At 44.6% G+C, this 17330-nt stretch overlaps 1 protein-coding gene across 1 annotated transcript in view; it reads left to right on the forward strand.

Annotated features, from left to right (window-relative positions):
- The first annotated feature begins 8976 nt into the window (after positions 1–8976).
- The window catches only part of oca2 (oculocutaneous albinism II), a 358288-nt gene continuing 349934 nt past the window's right edge, over positions 8977–17330 (forward strand). Inside the window, exons 1-2 of the mRNA XM_055636431.1 lie at positions 8977–9064; positions 10372–10435. Of these exons, the coding sequence (XP_055492406.1) occupies positions 8977–9064; positions 10372–10435 (152 nt within the window). The remainder of the gene's footprint in view (positions 9065–10371; positions 10436–17330) is intronic.

The following is a 17330-nucleotide window of genomic DNA, read 5'->3' on the forward strand; positions in this document are numbered from 1 at the left end:
TCTCGGTCCTAAAAGATTTCCCCCTTATCCTTAAACTGTGACCCCTTGTTCTGGACTTCCCCAACATCGGGAACAATCTTCCTGCATCTAGCCTGTCCAACCCCTTAAGATTGTTGTAAGTGTCTATAAGATCCCCCCTCAATCTTCTAAATTCTAGCGAGTACAAGCCGAGTCTATCCAGTCTTTCTTCATATGAAAGTCCTGCCATCCTAGGAATTAGTCTGGTGAACCTTCTCTGTACTCCCTCTCTGGCAAGAATGTTTTTCCTCAGAATCGGAGACCAAAACTGTACGCAATACTCCAGGTGTAGTCTCACCCAGACCCTGTACAACTGCTGTAGAACCTCCCTGCTCTTCTACTCAAATCCTTTTGCTATGAATGCTAACATACCATTCACTTTCTTCACTGCCTGCTGCACCCGCATGCCTACTTTCAATGACTGGTGTACCATGACACCCATATCTCGTTGCATCTCCCCTTTTCCTAATCTGAATGTTCTTATTGTGCCTGGTTCAACTTACCTCTCCAGGTAGCTCATTCCATGAACCCACCACCCTCTGAGTTCTTGGTTCCCCAATTCTGAGTAAAAGACTATGAATTCACCCTATCAATTGCCTTTATGATTTTATACACCTCTAAAAGATCGCTCCTTGGATTCCTGTGCATCAAGGAATAAAGTCCCAAAAGAACACAGGTTCGAAATGAAGGGGAAAAGATTTAATCGGAACCTGAGCGATAACTTTTTCACACAAAGTGTGGTGGGTGTATGGAACAAGCTGCCAGGTGAGGTAGTTGAGGCTGGGACTATTCCCAACGTTTAAGAAACAGTTAGACAAGTACATGGATAGGGTAGGTTTGGAGGGATATGGACCAAGCACAGGCAGGTGGGACTAGTGTAGCTGGGACATGCTGGCCGGTGTGTGCAAGTTGGGTCGAATGACCTGTTTCCACACTGTATCACTCTATGACCCTAAGTCCAAGTTTGCCTTTGAAACAACACAAATATTCAACCTCAAACCATTTATCCAATCTTGTCATTTGACAAAAACAATCTAGACATTTGACAACTCTGGTTGTATTTTCCTCCTCCTCAGCTTCTTCCATTACTAGCTTATTGCCAACAATGCCATTTTAAATCGTGCTTCGGATTAGGAAAACTTCTCCACTTTGGAAGGTATTTGTACAATCACAGATGTTCCCCTTTCTCTTTAGTGGCGTGACTCTCTGCTGCTGCGCCCATTCTAGTTTAGTTTATTGCCACGTGTGCCGAGGTACCGTGAAAAGCTGTTTGGTCGCATGCTAGCCAGTCAGCGGAAAGACAATACATGATTACAATCGAGCTGTCCACAGTGTACAGATACAGGATAAGGGGAATAAGGTTTAATGAGTTCAAGTTCAAGAGAGTTTATTGTCATGTGTCCCTGATAGGAAAATGAAATTCTTGCTTTGCTTCAGCACAACAGAACATAGTAGGCATTGACTACAAGACAGATCAGTGTGTCCATATAGCTTTATATAAATATATACACACATGAATAAATAAACTGATAAAGTGCAAATGCAAGATAAAGTCCAAGAACATCCGATGGAACATTCTTTTACCATGGGAGGTATTTTGTAATGGAATCGGTGAACCCACTCCCTGTGAATTTTAAAATCCTAACCCCATTAGAAAACAGTCCAGCGAAGAGTGAAGTCTCATTGAATACGAATCTGCCAAAAATATTGTACCGGACCACTGCTTGGAGCAGCCTGCTTCTCCAGCTCGCTTCTTAGTGCTGCCTCAAAAACTCGGTTAATTGACTGAATATTAAAAGAATTAAAGAATGAAAGCTGATGGCTGAGCTGGAGAAACGCGATGCGGAGTTGCGCAGGCCAGTAATGTTGACTGGACTCTCGGGAACCCGGTTTCAATTCAAAGTGTCAGCGTGATGAATATTGACCTCTCTAACTTCAAGTAACCCTTGGAATAATCTTCACCCTACCATAGTTACCCAACCAGATGCAACTAAATTTAAGGTAGCTATTTCTTCCCAAAAACCCTTTCTGACTTAACTCCTCCCTCCACTACCTCCAGTTTATATTCCAATTTGGATATTTTGGAGGACCAAAAAACCATATAACCATATAACAATTAAAGCACGGAAACAGGCCATCTCGACCCTTCTAGTCCGTGCCGAACACGTATTCTCCCCTAGTCCCATATACCTGCGTTCAGACCATAACCCTCCATTGCTTTCCCGTCCATGTAACTATCCAATACCCTTGCTTTTCCCCGTCTCTCCATCCCACCCCCATCCTCGTTCCCTGACTAGTGTTACTATCGCTGGAGAGAAGGAATGAGTGACGTTTCGGGTCGAGACCCTCCTTCAGGCCCGAAACGTCACCCTTCCTTCTCTCCAGAGATGCTGCCTGACCCGCCGAGTTATTCCAGCATTTTGTGTCTATCTTCGGTTTAAACCAGCATCTGCAGTTCCTTTCCTACACATAGTTTCACTGTCCTCCTGATTACATTTTACTGATTGTATGCCTCATTGTCAGCTTCCCCTCAGCTAAGAATGAACCATTCTACATTTACCTTCATCATTTGTTTAAACTGCAACCATTTCAGTCTGGAGAAGGGTTCCCACCCGAAACGTCACCTATTCCTTCTCCCAAGAGATGTTGTCCGTCCCGCTGAGTTACTCCAGCGTTTTGTGTCTATCTTCGGATTAAACCAGCATCTGCAGTTCCTTGGATACACAAAAAAGCTGGAGAAACTCAGCGGGTGCAGCAGCATCTATGGAGCGAAGGAAATAGGCAACGTTTCGGGCCGAAACCCTTCTTCAGACTAAAGTGCTAGTTCTAATGCTAATGATTTGGCCTTCTTTTATCGACTTTTTACAAGCATATGGTGCAACACAACCTTAGAAATTAAACGTTTCAGAACCGGGTGAAGAGTGGATAAAGATATTAAATAGGAGTCTCAATCTCTTTATTTTTATTTCCTTTCTGTCTCTCTATGTCTTTTTTTCTTCTCTTTTTTCTACTCTATCGCCTTCTACCTTTTCTTTGGGTTTTCCTCTGTCTCACAAACTAACACAATGGCTTATGATATTCTTTTCTCCTCTATCTTGACTACACTCATTCTCTGTTCTATTCTGTTAAATTAAAAAAAAGAAGTTGTACATGAACTGTATTATCTCATTATGTATTAGATACTTACGTATTACATTATTGTACTTTTAATTTAAAAAAATGCTAGTTCTTGATTGCCCCATTCTGGATAATGGAATAGCTATTTCCCTCTCTCTGGATTTACCTTTCACTCATCTTCTCTCCTTAACTGACACCCTTTTGTCTTGCAAGGAAAGAAGGTAAGAATATAAGGGCGGAAACAAGATAAGGCTACATGACGTTTTGAACTTACTTTGTCATTCACAAGTTCATCGGAGTAGAATCAGGCCATTCGGCCCATTGAGTCTACTCTGCCTCCTAGTCCCATTTCCCTGCCGTCTCTCCATAACCCTTGACACCCTTTCTAATCAAGAATTTGTCTACCTCTGCCTTAAAAATATCCACTGACTAAGATTCAATAAGATCTGGCAGCTCTCCCACCTCCTTCGACTTTATGCTGAGTTTTCGCATCCTCTGCTTTCTAAAAGATTCAAAGAAAAATCACTCCAAAGACGTACAGGTCTGTAGGTGGACTGAGGAAGGGTCTCGATCCGAATCGTCACCCATTCCTTCTCTCCTGAGATGCTGCCTGCCCCATGGAGTTACTTCAGCATTTTGTGTCTATCTTTGACTCAAAACAGCATCTGCAGTTCTTTCCCACAGATTGTGTAAGAAGGAACAGGCTGAAACTGAAGATAGACACAAAAAGCTGGAGTAACTCAGCGGGACAGGCAGCATCTCTGGAGAGAAGGAATGGGTGACGTTTCGGGCCGAGACCCGACAGGTTTGAAGGTTTTTACGAAGGAACTGCAGATGCTGGAAAATGGAAGGTAGACAAAAGTGCTGGAGAAACTCAGCGGGACAGGCAGCATCTATGGAGCGAAGGAAATAGGCAACGTTTCGGGCCGAAAGGTTTGAAGGTTAACTGGCTCCGGGACGAATTGTAAATAGCCCCTAATGTGCCGGTTAGTGCTAGTGTGTGGGGTGATCGCTGGCGGGCGCAGACTCGGCAGGAATATCGAACTAAGATCCAGATAGTCATCCAGTCTTAAATAGAACATTACTCAGCTTCGACTAATTAGCCTTCCAGCAATAAAGAAGCATGGTGAACATTGTTTTATTACAGGAAAGGTCTATTCGTGCAAAACAATGCCTGAAATCACTTAGTAATTGGTTATGTTTCATTGCACGAACAGACAGATGTTGAAATTCATTGCGTGGGTGGTACTGGTACAGTAATTTTGATAATGATTTTTAACCACCGGTTACAGGGGATAATTAAATGTTACCTAATGGGCATTGAAACACTTCTATTCCTGTCATTATTGAATGTGTTTGTACTTTTCCATTGGACGCAATGCATTTCCAATGACTTTGCAGAAGTCCCCCAGTCTCAACGGGTTGCAGGCAGACGCAGTTCCAGGTTACTCTGCTTCTACTAAACCTTAACCCTTGAAATCCATGACCCAAACCTGAAGGTTACTGTCATTGTTTCTGGCATTTCCCTGTGTGCTACTGAGGGTTGTGGTTCTTCTAAGGAGGTCCATTGGGCAACAGAGTGACTTGCTGCCACTCTATGTTTTTAGGGTTCTGAAGTGGTTGATGGGACTAATGTGGGCAATGCAGACCCTTCCACAGAAAGCGTAGCAATCTCATAATGGGGCAAGTGTTGGTTGGCTTCAGTGGTTCAATCATAACTTGCCTGCAGCAAGACACAGTGAAATGAATTTTTGCATATACAGTGCGGTACGTATTACTACGCATAAGCACATCTTAGATCCATTACAAGTGTATAGAAATAGTACACTGAGACAGTATACAAGATATGTGACAGTTTTTAGGTCGGCACCGAGCTGCTGCAGCAGAGCACCAGAGACCCGGGTTCGATGCTGTCTGTACTGCGTTTGTACATTCTCCCAGTGACCGCGTGGGTTCTATCTGGGAGCTCCAGTTTCCTCCCACACTCCAAAGACATAGAAACATAGAAAATGGGTGCAGGAGTAGGCCAATCGGCCCTTCGAGCCTGCACCGCCATTCAACATGATCATGGCTGATCATCCAACTCAGTATCCCGAACCTGCCTTCTCTCCATACCCCCTGATCCATTTAGCCACAAGGGCCACATCTAACTCCCTCTTAAATATAGACAATGAACTGGCCTCAACTACCTTCTGTGGCAGAGAATTCCAGAGATTCACCACTCTCTGTGTGAAAAATGTTTTTCTCATCTCGGTCCTAAAAGATTTCCCCCTTATCCTTAAACTGTGACCCCTTGTCCTGGACTTCCCCAACATCGGGAACAATCTTTCTGCACCTAGCCTGTCCAACCCCTTAAGAATTTTGTAAGTTTCTGTAAGATCCCCCCTCAATCTTCTAAATTCTAGCGAGTACAAGCCGAGTCTATCCAGTCTTTCTTCATATGAAAGTCCTGACATCCCAGGAATCAGTCTGGTGAACCTTTGTACTCCCTCTATGGCAAGAATGTCTTTCCTCAGATTAGGAGACCAATAGCAGACAGAATCGGTCAAAGTCAGCATGGATTTATGAAGGGGAAATCATGCTTGAATAATCTTCTGGAATTTTTTGAGAATGTAACAAGTAGAATGTCTAAGGGAGAGCCAGTGGATGTGGTGTGTTTGGGTTTTCAAAAAGCATTTGACAAGGTCCCACACAAGAGATTAGTGTGCAAAATTAGAGCACATGGTATTGGGGGTAGGGTATTGACATGGATAGAGAACTGGTTGGCAGACAAGAAGCAAAGAGTAGGAATTAACGGGTCCTTTTCAGAATGGCAGGCAGTGACTAGTGGGGTGCCGCAAGACTCGGTGCTGGGACCCCAGATATTTACTATATATATTAACGATTTAGATGAGGGAATTAAATGTGACATCTCCAAATTTGCAGATGACACAAAGCTGGGTGGCAGTGTGAGCTGTGACGAGGAAGCTATGAGGCTGCAGGGTGACTTGGATAGGTTGGGTGAGTGAGCAGATGCAATGTAATGTGGATAAATGCAAGGTTATCCACTTTGGTGGCAAGAACAGGAAGGCAGGTTATTATCTGAATGGTGTCAGATTAGGAAAAGGGGAGGTGCAACAAGACCTGGGTATGCTTGTACATCAGTCACTGAAAGTAAGCATGCAGGTACAGCAGGCAATGAAGAAAGCTAATGACATGTTGGCCTTCACTGCAAGAGGATTTGAGTTTAGGTGCAAGGAGATCCTACTGCAGTTGTACAGTTGTACATGTGAGACCGCACCTGGAGTATTGTGTGCAATTTTGATCACCTAATTTGAGGAAGGACATTCTTCCAATGAGGGAGTGCAGTGTAGGTTCACCAGGATGGCGGAACTGACATGTGAAGAAAGATGGTAATCTGGGCTTGTATTCACATGAATTTAGAAGGATGAGAGGGTATCTTAGAGAATAGAAACATGTAAAATTGTTAAGGTATTGGACAGGCTAGATGCAGGAAAAATGTTCCCGTTGTTTGAGGAGTCCAGAACCAGGGGTCACAGTTTAAGAGTAAGGGGTAGGCCATTTAGGACTGAGTTGAGGAAAAACGTCTTCACCCAGAGAGTTATGAATCTGTGGAATTCTCTGCCACAGAAGGCAGTAAAGATTACTTCACTGGATGTTTTCAAGACATTTCAAGATTTAGCTCACAGGGCTAAAGAAATCAAAGGATATGGGGGAAAAGCAGGAATGGGGCACTGATTTTAGTCATGATCATGTTGAATGGCGCTGCTGTCTCGAAGGGCTGAATGGCCTACTCCCCGCACCTATTTTTTTCTATGTTTGTACTAGGAACAATTTACAATTTGCGGGCACCAATTAACCTGCAAACCTGTACGTCTTTGGAGTGTGGGAGGAAACCGGAGCACCCAAAGAAAACCCACGCAGTCACAAGGCGAATGTACAAACTCTGTACAGACTGCACCCACAAGTAGTTGCTCTACTTTTATCCATGAGTAGTTGCTCTACTGAACAGCCAAAAATCTGTAGTCTCCCTTTGATCTTGTATTTTGTTGTTTCACATGCATGATCAATGGTGTTTTTATCATTAATATCTTATTATTATTAATGTTTAGTGTTTTCTGAGATTCGTAACTGTCACTGTATGTCATGTTGTTACTTGTGGGAGGAGCACCAAGGCAAATTCCTTGTATGTGAATACTTGGCCAATAAACTTACTTACTTATTTACTTACTTACCCATAGTCAGGATTGAAACCATGTCTCTAGCACTGTAAGGCGGCAGCTCTTCAGCCACTGTACAGTACTAACATTAACATGTGTTTAACATTTCCAATCGATGCCCTTTCTTTAGTACTTGGAAAAGTTAGGAATAAACAAGTGTTAAGATGGAGGGAATGTGAGGAGGGGACATGAAAGGAGATCCATGGAGTGGAAGGCGGGAGGGATTCAATGTTTTACAAGATTTACGGTAGAAAGTGAAAGACTGAAGGAATGAAACTTTGGAAAGAGACTGATGGGATGGATGAGGCAAAATTATTAATACTGGTGTTTCCTAAGCTAAATATTGTATATACTAGAAATGCTAGAAAAGGGTCAAGGTAAGTGTGGCACGGATGCGCAGCGGTAGAGTTGCTGCCTTAAAGCGTTTACAGCGCCAGAGACCCTGGTTCGATCCCGACGATGGGTGCTGTCTGTACGGAGTTTGTACGTTCTCCCCGTGAACTGCGTGGGTTTTCTCCGAGATCTTCGGTTTCCTCCCACACTCCAAAGACATACAGGTTTGGAGGTTCACTGACATGGTATAATTGTAAAATTGTCCCTAATGTGTGTAGGGCAGTGTTAATGTGCAGGGATCGCTGGTAGGTGCGGACTTGGTGGACCAAAGGGCCTGTTTCCGCGCTGTATCTCACAGATCATAAGTGATAGGAGCAGAATTAGGCCATTTGGCTCTTCAAGTCTACTCTGCCATTCAATCATGGCTGATCTATCTCTCCCTCCTCAGTATCTCTAAACTAAACTAAAAAGACCGCGGATCCCAACTTCCAGCATGGACGATGAACTGATATAATTGCACAAATTCAGAATTCCAAATCTGGTGAGCATTTGCTGCCTCTGCTGAATTGCTCTCGTCAAGATAGTGCCTTCTTGATGCTCCACTGTAACTCTGCAAAATTGCTGTCAAGTAAAGAATGCCAGAATTATGACCCAGCAATGAGGAATGAATCCTGACATATGTCGACTGCAGCAGAACTGCCTCGGGTTGTGTTTTTGGAATTTTAGTGTGCTCTGGAAGTTACCTTGACGAATTGTATTTTGTGCTTGGAGCAAAATGCAACCACAATACACACTGGGAATGGATGAGTGAGCGGTTAGGATGGGTGGATGGATACCGACCAAATGGGTTGCTTTGTCTTCCTGTATACATTCCTCCAGGCATGTGACGAGACTGAAAAGCTGGTTTGATGGTGGGAAGGTTTGAGGTGTAATATCAATAAGCCTAAAGTAACTAAAGGGCCTGTCCCACCAGCATGCGATTGCACGCGTCTAGCGCGACCAAATGTGGTGGCTTGAGGCGTACGGCCTCGCGGGGCCGTCCCGCTTCCAACCGCGGAGCCATCTAGAGTTGTGCGGGGCTGTTCCCGACATCATACTCACCAATCAGCTGGGCAGGAGGCGGGCCGACTGAATTTGGACGTCGCATAGCGTCGGGCGGTGACGTCATCACGCAACGGCACGCCGGGCAGTGACATCATCGCGCAATGCCACACGCTAGGCGTACGCCGTCAAGACGCTGCGTACGCCCGTCGAGGTGCTGCGTACGGCCTCAATGCGGCCGTACGCGATGGCGGGACCAGCTCCGCACAACTCCAAACAGCTCAGGCAATCGAAGTGGGACCGGCCCCGCAAGGCCGTACGCATCAAGCCACCACGTTGGTCGCGCTTGCCGCATGCAGTCGCATGCAGTTGCATGCTGGTGGGACAGGCCCTTTACTAACACCATTTCTCCTCATTTCAGTCCTAACTGGCGGGCACATTATACTCGCCAATCCCTTTTACGTTCCTATATATTTCATGCAGATCATCTTTCATTCTTTATAGTTTAATTTATTGTCTATAGTTTATGAGTTCAGTGAAAAGCTTTTTTGTTGCGTGCCATCCAGCCAGCGGAAAGACTATGTACGATTATTTTGTTTTATTTCAAAATATACTTTATTCGAGAAATAAATACATCCGATACATGATCCTTGCAAGACTCCATCCAACATTCTCGGAGGCTATACAAATACATTCAATACTATTTACACAAATTTATCCCCCACCCTTGCCACTCATGTGGCCCATTGGCGTGGAATCCAATTCCCTTATTTTTGAGGGGCGTCTCCACCACACCCTGCCTCCCATGTCCATCAGTGGAAGGACCCTAGACTGTGGTCCTCCCCCACTGAGCCTTGGCGTTGGCTATTTACAATTACAATCAAGCCGTCCACAGTGTACAGATACAGGATGAAGGGAATAACGTTAGTGCAAGATAGAGCTCAGTAAAGTCTGATTAAGGATAGTCCGAGGGTCTCCAATGAGGTAGATGGTAGGTTAGGATGCTGCTCTCTAGTTGGTGATAGGATGACAGGTTGCCTGATAACAGCCGGGAAGAAACTGTCCCTGAATCTGGAGGTGTGTGTGTGTGTTCCCATGTCTGTACCTCTTTGCCTGATGGGAGAGGGAAGAAGAGGGGCTCATCCAGAGTTGGACTAGTTCTAAATCTACTGAGGTTAGGCCAGTCTTATCCAATCTCTCAACAATGTACAAGATATTCTTCCACGAATAAGTATCGTGAGTAAATTCTATATTGACTCCGACTGCTTGTAACAGCAACTGTTTATTAGGAAATGACAAATGTTTACCTGTCCTTTTCATCTCGGGGGTATTTACAGTGTATTTGAGGCCTTAGCTATAATCCTCCCCATTAACATAATGGCTGCGCTTTGAAAGTGCCCAACCATAAAGTGTTTTGGGACATGCTACGATCACGAAAATTGTTTCAGAAGTGCAAGATCTATCTTTATTAACATAAACGTAGATTTTTAAATTATGTAAAGCACTTTGGGGTAAATGAAAATTGACTATAAATGTGCTATATAAATAAACTTATTATTATTATTATTATTATTATTATTATTAAAACTGTCTAGTATGAAGACAAATCCTAAAGAGTAAAGGAGCTTTATGTGCAATTTAGCCTCGCTGCTAAAGACGAGCACTCACTTCGTAGCATTGGAGTACATCTCGCAAGGGAGCTTCTTGTGAGAAGGCAACTTTATCAACCAGCATTAAAATTTCAATTTCCTCAACCCTTGTGGGAACAACGGAACTCTATGAAGGAACGGCCCTGCGTGTGACTGAGTCCCAGTGGATGTGGAGGAGAGTACACTCTGTATATCCTGTAGGCAACTATTCCCCCAGCATTGGAGCATTCGGTTTGCAATGAGCCAGGTTTAGGGATGTGAAGATGGTGGAGTGCTGTTATAAGTCTCTGGTTCCCTTTGTTGTCTGTAATTATTGGTGGGTGTCTGCTGATGTTCACTGCAATTCAGGATATAAAAGAATTAACAAAGGGGAGGAGAACAGGATACAGTAACTGTCATTTACTGGAGCGCCTATCATGGTGGTACTGGTGGAAAAAGATCTGGAAAGGTGAGGGCGGCACGGTGGCGCAGCGGTAGAGTTACTACCCTGCAGTGCCAGAGACCCAGGTTCAATCCTAACTCAGGGGGCAATAGACAATAGGTGCAGGAGTAGGCCATTCGGCCCTTCGAGCCAGCACCGCCATTCAATGTGATCATGGCTGATCATCCCCAATCAGTACCCCGTTCCTGCCTTCTCTCCATATCCCCTGACTTCGGGCGCTGCCCGTACGGAATTAGTACGGTCTCCCCTTAAGGGGTTGGACAGGCTAGATGCAGGAAGATTGTTCCCAATGTTGGGGAAGTCCAGGACAAGGGGTCACAGCTTAAGGATAAGGGGGAAATCCTTTAAAACCGAGATGAGAAGAACTTTTTTCACACAGAGTGGTGAATCTCTGGAACTCTCTGCCACAGAGGGTAGTTGAAGCCAGTTCATTGGCTATATTTAAGAGGGAGTTAGATGTGGCCCTTGTGGCTAAGGGGATCAGGGGGTATGGAGAGAAGGCAGGTACGGGATACTGAGTTGGATGATCAGCCGTGATCATATTGAATGGCGGTGCAGGCTCGAAGGGCCGAATGGCCTACTCCTGCACCTAATTTCTATGTTTCTATGTTTCTATGTTTCCCCGTGACCTGTGTGGGTTTTCTCCGGGAGCTCCGGTTTCCTTCCACACTCCAAAGACATACAGGTTTGCAGGTTAATTGACGTGGTAAAATTGCAAGTTGTCCCCAGCCTGTGTAGGATAGTATTAATGTGCGGGGATCACTGGTCAGTGAGAACTCGGTGGGCCAAAGGGCCTAGTTTTGCACTGTAACTCTATACTAAGCTAAACTATGACATTTAGAAATGTTAATTAACCCAAAGTGATTGATCATTGAGTTAGTTCCTGACAATGTTGAATTCTTTGAATGAATTTGACTCTCTGTATCCAATTTTTTGTTCCTCTTCTTTCCAAGTAACAACTCCTTGCAGTGGTGTGTAAATGCCTAGATACTGTATCCCTGTGGCACAATGGTTGCCCTTCAGGTTTAAGGCTGTTCAACCATTTAGGCATGTGTGGTTCTATCATGAACGCTTTCCTTCTGGGCCACCAGAAAACAACATTCAAAACTCTCACCTTATAGAGTCATAGAGTGATACAGTGAGGAAACAGGCCCTTCGTCACCACTTGCCCAAACTGGCCAACATGTCCCAGCTACACCAGTAACACCAGCATGCATTTGGTTCATATCCCTCTTAACCTGTCCTATCCATGTACCTGACTGACTGCTTCGTAAATGTTGGGATAGTCCCTGCCCCAACTACCTCCTCTGGCAGCTTGTTCCATATGCCCACCATCCTTTGTGTGAAAATGTTGTCCCTCAGATTCCTGTTCAATAACCATATAATAACCATATAACAATTACAGCACGGAAACAGGCCATCTCGACCCTTCTAGTCCGTGCCGAACACTTATTCTCCCCTAGTCCCATATACCTGTGCTCAGACCATAACCTTCCATTCCCTTCCCATCCATATAACTATCCAATTTATTTTTAAATGATAAAAACGAACCTGCCTCCACCACCTTCACTGGAAGCTCATTCCACACAGCTACCACTCTCTGAGTAAAGAAGTTCCCCCTCATGTTACCCCTAAACTTCAGTCCCTTAATTCTCAAGTCATGTCCCCTTGTTTGAATCTTCCCTACTCTCAGTGGAAAAGCTTTTCCACGTCAATTCTGTCTATCCCTCTCATCATTTTAAAAACCTCTATCAAGTCCCCCCTTAACCTTCTGCGCTCCAAAGAATAAAGCCCTAACTTGTTCAACCTTTCTCTGTAACTTAGTTGCTGAAACCCAGGCAACATTCCAGTAAATCTCCTCTGTACTCTCTCTATTTTGTTGACATCCTTCCTATAATTAGGCGACCAAAATTGTACACCATACTCCAGAATTGGCCTCACCAATGCCTTGTACAATTTTAACATTACATCCCAACTTCTATACTCAATGCTCTGATTTATAAAGGCCAGCACACCAAAAGCTTTCTTTACCACCCTATCTACATGAGATTCCACTTTCAGGGAACTGTGCACAGTTATTCCCAGATCCCTCTGTTCACCTACATTCTTCAATTCCCTACCATTTACCATGTACTTTTCCCCTTCACCTTAAACCAATGTCCTCTGGTCCTCGATTCACCTACTTTGGGCAAGAGACTCTGTGCATCTGCCCGATCTATTCCTCTCATGATTTTATATAAGATCACCCCTCATCCTCCTGAGCTCCAAGGAATAGTCCCAGCCTACTCAGCCTCTTCCCTATAGCTCAGACCCTCTAGCCCTGGCAACATCCTTGTAAAGGGTCTTGTCAAAGATGGACACAAAATGCTGGAGTAACTCAATGAGCCAGGCAGCAAATGTGTAGGTGACATTTACTTTAAACGTCCTAACAGGATTTAACATCCGATTATGCACTTCATTCCTTACTTTGTCCAACCACCCGCCAGTGAAAAAACCCTCCTCACCTCCATCAACCTATTACCTACCAGGTTTTCTCCTGCCTCTCATCTCTTCCCTTTCTTCACCCTCCCCCCCCCCCCCCCCACCCTCTCACCTACAACCAATCTGAAAGAAGGGTCCCGATCCGAAACGTCACCTATGTTCTCTAGAGATGCTGTCCGACCCACTGAGTTACTCCAGCACTTTGTGTCTTTTTTTCAATAAAAGAGCAGCTTTGTGGGTTACGGGAGTTATTGTGCACAATGTCTCTGTGTGGCAAATTTGCTTTGTTACAGATTCCATCTTAGTCAGTTTAGTTAGTTAGTTTATTATTGTGTGAAAACTTTTTTGTTGTGTACTTTCCAGTCAGTGAAAAGACTATACGTGATTACAATCAAGCCGTCCACATTGTACAGAAACAGCATAAAGGGTATAATATTTAGTTTAAGATAGAGGCTGATTAAAGATAGTTCAAAGGTCTCCATAGAGGGAAATGCAAGGTAAAGAGCCTGTCCCACTTGGGCCGTCACTTACGCGACAGGCCGGTAATGACTGACGCGTGATGGTCCCACGAGAGTCGTACACACCGCCGTCTGGAGCGCGTGACGTCATTTGAAGATGGACACAAAATGTAGGAGTAACTCAGCGGGACCGGCAGCATCTCTGGAGAGAAGGATTGGATGATGTTTCGGGTCGAGACTCTTCTTCAGTCTCAAAGAAGGGTCTTGACCCGAAACGTCACCCATTGCTTCTCTCCAGAGATGCTGCCGGTCCCGCTGAGTTACTCCAGCATTTTGTGTCTATCTCCAATCGTCTTGGCCCCGCTCTGGGAGTAGAAGTGGGGGCGGATCCGGGTCCGCAACGGCCGTGAGCCTCAGGCCGAGTTCGGCGATCGTTTGCCTGCTTCTGCTGCTGTTGGAGGTGAGACGTTGCGTCACGCCAGGTTCTTGGGCCTGTCCCACTTTGGCCGTCAGTTACGCGACAGGCCGGTGGCGCGTGTAGATTTCGTTCAGGACAAAGTCCACACTCCTCCACACCACTCCATGCGCCCATCCCACGCTACCCACGCGCTACCCGCGCACTAGCAGGTTGTGTAAATGGCGCGCAAAAGACAGCCAAGAGGGACAGGCCCTTTAGCACTGCTCTCTAGCTGGTGAGAGGATGGTTCAGTTGCCTGATAACAGCTGGAAAGAAACTGTCCCTGAATCTGGAACTATGTGTTTTCAAACTTCTGTACCTCTTGCCTGATAGGAGAGGGGAGAATGGGAGTGACTGGTGTGAGACTGGTCCCTGATTATGTTGGCTGCCTTGCTGAGGCAGTGAGAAGTGTAGATGGAGTTAATAGAAGGGAAATTGGTTTGTGTGATGGTCTGGGCTACGTTCACAACTCTGCAATTTCTAGTCTTGGACGGAACTGTTCCCAAACCATGCAGTGATGCAACCTGATATAATGTTTTCTATGTTACATACAGTAGATAGAATAGGTTTTGAGTGATATGAGGTAAACGCCAGCAAGTCAGACTAGTGTAGCTGGGACATATTTGCCTCTGTGTGGGCAAGTTGGGCCAAAAGGCCTGATTCTACACTGTATCACTATGACTCAATCTCTGGAAGGTAGTGAGGATTGTTGGGGACATGCCAAACTTCCTAATCCGCCTTATGATATAGAGGTGTTACATAGAAACATAGAAACATAGAAAATAGGTGCAGGAATAGGCCATTCGGCCCTTTGAGCCAGCACCGCCATTCAATATGATCATGGCTGATCATCCAACTCAGTATCCTGTACCTGCCTTCTCTCCATACCCCCTGATCCCTTTAGCCACAAGGGCCACATCTAACTCCTTCTTAAATATAGCCAATGAACTGGCCTCAACTACCTTCTGTGGCAGAGAATTCCAGAGATTCACCACTCTCTGTGTGAAAAATGTTTTTCTCATCTCGGTCCTAAAAGACTTCCCCCTTATCCTTAAACTGTGACCCCTTGTTCTGGACTTCCCCAACATCGGGAATAATCTTCCTGTATCTCGCCTGTCCAACCCCTTAAGAATGTTGTAAGTTTGGTATGCTTTCTCAGCCATTGCTCCCACCCTGACCTTTGTTGAAAACTGAACTAGATCACTTGGCACCATGGGGTCTTCCCTTGCCCCCAAGTTGAACTTTTGACTTTCATCACAAAATCTATCATAATGTTGCCCATTTCTGCCCTCACGCCAGCTTGTCTGCCACAGAAACGTTTAATTAAGTCTAGAGTTTTGTTTATTGGTACAGCATGGAAATCGACCCTTCGGCCCATCGAGCCCACGCTATCGAGCACACGCTCGCATTAGTTCTATGTTATCCCACTTTCGCATCCACTTAAGGGACAACTTTACAGAGGGCAGTTATCCTACAAACCTGCACGTCTTTGGTCAATGGAAGGAAACTGGAGCACACACACAGTGGAAACCCATGCAGTCACGGGGAGAACTTACAAACTCCACTCATGTTCAGATGATTGATGATTCTAATGTTCCTTGACCTGGCATTCCTTCATTACATATCTGCAAAATTCAGTTCATTAGAAAATCTGACTCCTGTCCAAGAAACTATAGTGCACTTTCCTTTTAAGTGTGTGCTGAATGGTTTACTTTGGTAATGGTTCCTCCCTTGAGTCCTATTAATGCTCTTCATTGTAATTAATCTGATTCATGGTCTCACCTTTTCCCTGCAAACCAATCTCTACAATCTGTCTTCTCCCAACACTTCATTTATTGCACAGTCTTACACTTTCCTTGATAATGCTCGCGAACTGGAATGTTCATTTACTGTATGTTTCAGGTTCATTGCAAATTTCAGATGCTGTTGTTATTCTGAGCTTGGAAATTCTTTAATTGTTGGTAGAACCAAGCACACAGTGCATTAATACTGCTTCTGAAATCCATTCCTTTCATTTCATTTTATTCCTTGCATTTATGAGGCAGAAGTCACAGTAGACCATGTACAGTATATCATGATTAACAAGCAATGAATTTCCAGCAGTAGAAACAAGGAACTGCAGATGCTGGTTTACACAAAAGGACACAAGATCCTGCAGTAACTCAGTTCCGAAGAATACTGCATATGTGACAATAGACAATAGGTGCAGAATGGCAAAAGGTGCCATTCGGCCCTTCGAGCCAGCACCACCATTCAATGTGATCATGGCTGATGATCCACAATCAGTACCCCGTTCCTGCCTTCTCCTCATCACCCCTGACTCCGCTATCATTTTGTGTCAGGACTTAAGAAGGGTTTTTGGAGTTTGTACTTTAGAGATACAGCGTTGAAACAACCCTTCGCCCCACCGACCAAGGATCCCGCACATTAAAACTACCCGACCCACACACTAGGGACAATTTTTACATGTACACCATTTATACAGAGCCAATTAACCTACAAATCTGTACGTCTTTGGAGTGTGGAAGGAAACTGAAGATCTCGGAGAAAACCCACTGGGAGAATGTACAAACTCCGTACAGACAAGCGGCCGTAGTCAGGATCGAACCTGGATCTCTGGCGCTGTAAGGCAGCAACTCTGCCGCTGCGCCACCGTGCCGCCCCTGAGGGTCCTAACAAATTTCTTGTTGTTTGCTTAGTATGTGTTTCCAAAGATGCTTCTTCCCTTTCCACCAAGAATTAATGTCCAAACTTTTTAGCGTGTTCAGATTAACTGAAATAAAAATTATAGGATCGTGTGTTTGCCTTTTGTTAAATTAAGCTGGTTCCATTATTCAGTGGGACCACGATTTCCCCTTGCTTGCTTCAGTAAACTTTAATAGCCTGGCCCAATAAAAATCTTTCACATTTTTTAAAATCTATCAGGGCTTATTTTCTTAAGCAATTCTGTTGGTTTTCATTCTTGATGAGCTGATTTATACTTTCCAGGGTACCATTACTGAACTTAAACTGATTTCAAATGTGGTTCTCATGCATATCTCAGCTAATGCTTTAGTTTTGTTTAAAGATACAGCATGGAAACAAGCCCTTTGGCCCATCGAGTCCATGCTGACC

This window comes from Leucoraja erinacea, chromosome 6 (assembly GCF_028641065.1).
Source record: "Leucoraja erinacea ecotype New England chromosome 6, Leri_hhj_1, whole genome shotgun sequence".
In the NCBI taxonomy this organism is placed as follows: domain Eukaryota; kingdom Metazoa; phylum Chordata; class Chondrichthyes; order Rajiformes; family Rajidae; genus Leucoraja; species Leucoraja erinaceus.